The sequence below is a fragment of the Fukomys damarensis genome, unplaced genomic scaffold, assembly GCF_012274545.1.
Source record: "Fukomys damarensis isolate Sample0158 unplaced genomic scaffold, DMR_v1.0_HiC HiC_scaffold_16, whole genome shotgun sequence".
Classification (NCBI taxonomy): Eukaryota; Metazoa; Chordata; class Mammalia; order Rodentia; family Bathyergidae; genus Fukomys; species Fukomys damarensis.
The window spans coordinates 19551481-19558398 of NW_022900928.1; the positions used below are offsets into that span (position 1 = coordinate 19551481).

The 6918-nt window shown below is 49.0% G+C and overlaps 1 protein-coding gene across 3 annotated transcripts in view; it reads right to left on the bottom strand.

The window, feature by feature from the left end:
- The window catches only part of Swap70 (switching B cell complex subunit SWAP70), a 140865-nt gene that overhangs the window by 107922 nt on the left and 26025 nt on the right, over positions 1-6918 (bottom strand). For all 3 annotated transcript variants that reach the window (XM_019206216.2, XM_010615284.3, XM_010615283.3), the window contains exon 4: positions 5855-5918. In XM_019206216.2, the coding sequence (XP_019061761.1) occupies positions 5855-5884 (30 nt within the window). In that variant the 5' untranslated portion in view covers positions 5885-5918. The remainder of the gene's footprint in view (positions 1-5854; positions 5919-6918) is intronic.

Consider the following 6918-nt stretch of genomic DNA (forward strand, 5'->3'; position numbering starts at 1 on the left):
AAAAAAAAAAAAAAAAAAGATCTCTCAAACTGGGTGTAGTGGCTCACGCCTGTAATCCCAGCACTGGGGAGGCTGAGGCAGGACGATCGCTGTGAGTTCGAGACCAACCTGAGCTGCATAGTGAGTTCCAGGTCAGCGCCAACTACATAGTGAGACCCTGTCTCAAAACAACAAAAACAAAGAAGATCTCTCATACGGGCTCTGTCGGTGTGCGGAGTGATCCTTGGCAGGCGCAGATTTCCTTCATTGGTGCTGTGACTCCATCGGGTGCTACCCATCTCCCGGCTATAATGCCCGGTCTTAGGGACCCCGAGCCTTGGCTCCACATCCTCCTGGCCCGACAACTTGTGTCCATTCGCCCAGACGCCTCTATGCACCCACCACTGGCCTCATCGATAGGTGAGTAACCAGCCTTTACTCGCGGATTTGTGAGTCTGGGCTTCGATTCCGCAGCCGAGACTCCCCCCTGAGGCACTGGGCTCTCCGGCCTCTAGGAGACTTGGCGCGTTTCTGGCCAACTGTGGCCTCTAACTGAAAAGTCCTTAGCTCAGATCCCAAGTCTCCCCGGCCAGCTGTGGCCTGGCGTTTCGTTGCTGAGTGGTGAGGACCCTCAGGAGCGGCGCTACTGTTTTGCGACTCTCTGTCCCTCACTCTAGGACGCCTCAGTGAGCAGCGACAGAAGTCTCCTTTCTCTGCCATGGGATCGGAACAATCCATTCTGGCGGACTCCCCTGGGCTGCCTACTCCAAAATCTCACAGCTCTCGGCCTCAAGCCTGACCTGAAACCTAACACCTTATTAGTCTTTCTACACAAATGTAGACCCATTATTATGGCCACCTAATGGCTCTTTTGATCCCTCACTTCTCTGGGGTCTTTGTAACTTCTGTGGGTCGCATGGGCAAATGGGTGAGATCTACTTAAGATCGAAACCTTCCCTCTGTTCTTCCTGTCAGCCTGCTACTAAAACCTTAAGCTCTCCCTCTGCCCCTAAAATATTTGACCCAGCAAATTAGCCTCCTCTTTACCGCCTTCATTTTCTCCCATCCCCTCACATGCTACTCACTCCTTGCTATTAGACCTCAAAGATGCCTTCTTTTCCACTCCACTGCACCCTGACTCACTAGATCTCTTTGCCTTCATGTGGACAGACCCCTCTACCCAAACCTCTACCCAACTCCCCTGGAAAGTCCTTCCTCGGGGCTTCCGGGACAGCCCCCATCTGTTTGGCCAGACCCCAGCAAAAGACCTGACCTCCCTAATCTTCAAATCCTCCTTTCTTCTCCAATATGTTGGTGACCTTCTCTGCAGTGCCTCCCTAGAGGCCTCACAACAAGATACCTATACCCTTCTTAACTTTCTTTCTTTTTTTCCCCTCCCTCATTGAGTTTAGTGGTACACTTTAGGTATACAGCACAGTTACATCATCATTGGGATCTCATACCTTTACATGACAGGTCATTTGTTTGTTTGCTTGTTACCGGGAATCGAACTTGGGCCCCTGTGCTTCCGGGGTAGGTGGTGAAACCACTGAGCCAAATCCCTGGCCCTCCCTTCTTTCTGTCTCACAAGGACTATTGGGTTTCACCATCTAAGGTTCAATTGTGTCAACCCAAAGTAACTTATGTGTGTGGTGTTCTTCTTTCACAAGGTTTTAAGACCATCACCTAGATCGTAAAAAGCTCACACCTACCCCTAAACAAGAACTTCTCTCTTTTCTGGGCTTGGCTGGCTATTTACGCTTCTGGATTCCTGATTTTTTCCATTTTAGCCTCTCCCTTGTACGAAGCCTCACAGGTACCCCCTCAGGAACCTGTCCTTAGCTCTGTCACCACCCCCTTCTCCAATCCCTTCTACATGCACCCCCACCCCGCCTTACACCCCCAGAGGTCTCCCAGCCCTTCTATCTCTACACCTCAGAAAATCAGGGCTTCGCCTCAGGCATTCTTGGACACCTTACAGGCCCAACCTCTGCCGTCCCCCACTGCTTACCTCTCTAGAGGGTTAGGACCCCACCGTCCTGGGCTCGGGCTGCTTGTTTTAGGGCTCTTACCGCAGCCGCAGTCCTCATTCAAGAATCAGAAAAACTTGCATTCAGCTCCCCGCCCCCCCCCCGTTCTTTCACCCCATCCTCTCTCTGAACTTCTAACACACAAAAATGTTCAAACCTTGCCCCCTGCCGAGTGTTAACCCTACAGACCTCACTCATCAGCGATTCCCCACTGATTTAAAACTTGTCCTCCGCTCAACCCCTCCACACTGCTTCCCGCTCCTCTTGACCCAGACACTCCGAGAGATAACGCTGGTCGCAGCTGCCTCCAAGTCCTGGAAGAGCTCCTTCCTGTCCTGCCCACCTCTAATCCTGTTTGGTTCACCGATGGCAGCTCCTTTCTCCCCAGGGGAGTCCCGTAGAGCAGGGTATGCGATTGGATTGTGTCTTTCCAGGGGACGGGAGAGACAATGCCCCTCCCACCAAACACGACTAACCAACAGGCAGAACTATGTGCCTTAATTAGAGCCTTCCAACTGCAAAGGGCCAACTACTAACCATATACACTGACTCCAAGTGTGCTCACCATACCCTCACTTCACACTCTGCCTGGATAGAACGAGGATTCTTTAACACAAAGGGAGATTCCGTTACTAATTCAAGCCTCATTCTCAACTGCTCAAAGCCTCACAACTCCCTATGGGAATAGGTATAGTTCATTGTAAGTCACATCAGAGATCCATCCAAGATCACGGAGGGAAACAACAGAGCCAATCAGGCAGCAAAAAGGGCTGCACTACTCCCTGTAATGGACATCCTCAAGTCCTCTGACAACACGCCACCTGACACCCAAGACACCCCTTCAGACACTCAACCCCAACACCCTCTAAACAAATTCTGGCCTAACTTCACAGGCTCTTCCATCCTAACATCCAGGCTCTAGGCAAGTTTCTCAAAACATATTTTCCTCTATCCCCTTCAGATACTAATTTCCTTAAACAGTTTTCTGCCTCCTGTGAAATCTGCCAGTGCACCAACCCTTCTCCCACACAGCCACCTCCCTTCCTCACACATCAGGGGTGGGGACTCCTCCCAGGCATGGACTGGCAACTCGATTTCACACACATGCCCACAGTTAAAAGATTCAAATATCTATTAGTGTTAGTAGACACCTTTTCAGGTTGGGCTGAAACTTTTCCTACCTCCAACAAAAGGACTCTCACTGTCTCTAATCTCCTACTCACTGAGATAATCCCTCGCTTTGGAGTCCCCACCTCATTTCAGTCTGATAATGGCCCAGAACTCACTTCTCAAGTATCCCAAGCTTTAACCAAAGCCCTGGGAATCCCATGGCATTTCCATGTGCCCTTTTCACCCCCAATCCTCTGATAAAGTAGAAATAACTAACTGCTTTCTCAAGTCTGTCCTGACCAAACTCTCTCTTGAACTTCACTTAAATTGGATCAAGCTGCTTCCCCTTGCCCTCTTGCATCTCCGCTCTCTGCCAAAAAATCCTTTCAACCTCTCCCACTTCGAACTTATGTTTGGTGTTTTTGTTTGTTTGTTTGTTTTTAGACAGGATCTCACTGTGTAGCTGAGACTGACCTGGAACTCACTATGTAGCCCAGGCTGGTCTCAAACTCACAGCGATCCTCCTGCCTCAGCCTCCCAAGTGCTGGGATTGCAGATGTGCGCCACCACACCTGGCTTGAATTTATGTGTGAAAGACCTATGTTACCCCCGGGACTTACCCCTAAACCAACACAGTTACCACCACACTTGTTGATTCCCTTACTTAACCGTATGTGGTCTCTACTATGGCAACACACTGACTCCCTACTTCCGTCTCCCCGCTCCTCTTTACCTGCCGCTTACCAGCCAGGTGACCAGGTACTGTTTGTTAGCCCCACCACACCTTTCAAGGGGTCCCCTTAAACTGAGATGGCAAGGACCCTATACTGTCGTATTGTCCACACCCACAGCAATAAAGGTAAAAAACCTTCCGGGATGGTACCGCTGCTCTCGCCTTAAACCATTCCTCCAAAGCCCTCCTTCTTCAGTCACTTCCACAGGACGACATCCACCCTATGCTGCCACCCCCACTGGGCCACGCAAATTAAATTCACCCGGATCCCCGAAGACACAATTGTTCGCAATCCACCGTCTTCCCCAACTTGGGGGCCAGATAAGCTACAGTAACTCTCCTGTTTCCCCCCCCCAGTCAAAAATAAAAAATATATGACCAGGGACCCCATGGGGTATTGTGACCCCTGTAATACAGGGGCACCCACTGATGTCCTGAGCTTCCTCCCTACTGATCCTTTCTGGGTTCCTCTTTGGAATTGAACTCACTGGCACGGCCCCTTTAGACTGGAAAGCTCTAAATAAGTGGCTTTTAACAATAACTTACTATTTTATCATTACCCTTCTTAGCATTCTAGGCTGCTGGCGTTAACTTGCCATCCAACCTTTCTAAAAGTCTTGTTTTTGTCCGGACATTTAGAGCAGGAGATGTTAGTTTATCCTCTCATGCTTACTTGTCTTGGTCTGCTCACGGGATCCCTGCAGGCCCTGCCCCTGTGTATGCCCTCGACTCAGACCACGGCAGAGGCCCTCCACAGCGCACCTGGACAGGGTATTGCAACAAGTGGTGTGGGAAAATGGTGTGGTTACTAAAAATACTCCCCCGGATCATTTGTCTCCTATACGTAAGTGCACAGCAGCTGCTGTCCAACCTCCGAGATCTGTATCCAAGATGTGGTCTGACACAACATGGCACTCATGACAGGCCTTTGTCTCACGCTGTGGCAGAGGAAAAAGGGTGGATTCCTGCTTTTCAAGGGCTCCTCAACTGGGAATGCCCGACGGGGGAGGAGTCCCAGCCCAAGCCTTCCGGGAGCGCATCGAACTAGTAAAACAGACCCTCATAAAATGTTCATAACCACCTACACCCCCTCCCTACAAGGCAACTGACGTCCAAAAAATCAGGTACATAACGGACTCACAACAAAGAATTCCCAGGCTATTCAATACTCACATTAATACAATTCGTACTGGCCAATGTGCTCGTTGGATGTGCCTCCCCATAGTACCAAGGCCGTATACCCTTTCCCAGTTCCCCTGTCATACACTTACACCTGTCAAACAAACGTATCTGAAAATCATAAAGCTTATAGAATTTATGCCACAGGCTCGCCCACACCCATAGACTAACCAGCCTTACCTGTGTAACACAAACCGATCTAGCTTCCAGTGTCTCAGATCTACGCCGGGCCAACTTATCTCTTGATAGTTGTCCATGCTTCCCTCCCGGCTTATTTTTCATATGTGGAGATTCAGCACGGAGGTGCCTCCATACCTCCACCATTCCACGCTATGTCGCTTTCCTGACCCCACCTCTAAGACTTTATACCCAGATGAGGTCTTTTTAACTTACGTATGGCCATCCCGAGATCCATCTAAAAGGGCTGCTCCCCTCCTAGCCCTGGTTTTGGTGGGAGCAGGAACCCTAATGGGAATAGGAACGGGACCAGCGGAAATGTCAACATCCACTCATTTTCACAGGGCCCTGTCTGAAGAGCTTAATGAAGATATGGATGGAGCAGCAGACACCTTGCTCACTTTACAAACCAAATCAATTCCCCTGCGGCTGTGGTACTCCAAAATCGGAGGGCCCTAGACGTCCTCACCGCAGCTCAAGGAGGCATATGCCAAATGTTAGGAGAAGACTGTGGTTATTTTGTTAACAAGCCAGGCACAGTCACCTCTAAAGTTCAAGACCTCCGAAAGAGAATTAAAAGGAGAAAAGATCAGTTGGAAGACCTACAGTCATACCCCATTGCAGAGTGTGCTGCCGTGGATCCTACCTTCGCTTGGCCCCTCGATTGCATCCTCATTCTGGCCACGGTTGCCCCCTGCTTACTCCGATTCCTGCAAAATCAAATCCAAACAATGTCTAATCAAACTGTCAACCAGCTTATTTTACAGGAACACGTTCACTTGTCGCTTCGTTAAGATCATGTCATGGATCCGACTGTGGTTCCAGCTCTTCATTGCCCAGCTACAGCAAGATCGTCACTGGCTTTACCCCTTAGAAGAGTTTCCAGAAGGAATGAGTGATAGAGCGGATTACAGGTCACTTTCACCCAGGAAACTTCCACGATTTCAACTCCCCAGAGCTAACTCTATACACATTTCTCCTCCTCATACTCTTCCCTGTGAGACCTGACTGAGCTAAAGTGACTTCATGCTGGCCTGCTAAGGACCCCCAGAGACTGCTATGTTCCCCTCCCCTTATCAAACATCAGGGAAAACTGCTCAAACTGCAAAAACCTTCTTGGGCTAATGGCAAGCTTGATTAGCAAGACTGGCCAGGGAACAGACAGGATGTTAAAGGGGACCATAAAACACTACCCCTGTAAGACAAGTGTAAGATGAGTAATGTGTCTGGAGTTTCTCCCCCTTTCAGTTGTGAGAAAACCCTGACCTACGTTTGAACTTTTTTGTTTGAAAAATCCTGTAAAAGTTATGCACAATCCTGTAACGGGGCTTCACTTCTCTTAGGAAGTGGAGTCTGCACGTGTGGAATGAACTTTTTTCAGTCTTATCTGTGTCCCGGTATTTGGTGTACTCGCTGGCTCGGTACAACATTCCCCACGACCGCTGATGGAAATACCAGATTAGGTTTTAATGATGTCATACCATCCCAAGACTATAAGGCTAGATCAACAACTTTTGGTGTCTAGCTCTCAACAATATTCATCCCCCACACAAAGATTTAATCTGTCGCTTATCCTTTAAGCCACAGAATTGCCCCTATTGCACTGAATATATGAGCTCCTCCTCAAATTCATCATGGCAGAGACAAGATAATTTAGTTCTACTTCCAGGATATTGTAAAAACCACCAAAAAAAAAAAAAAAAAAAAAAA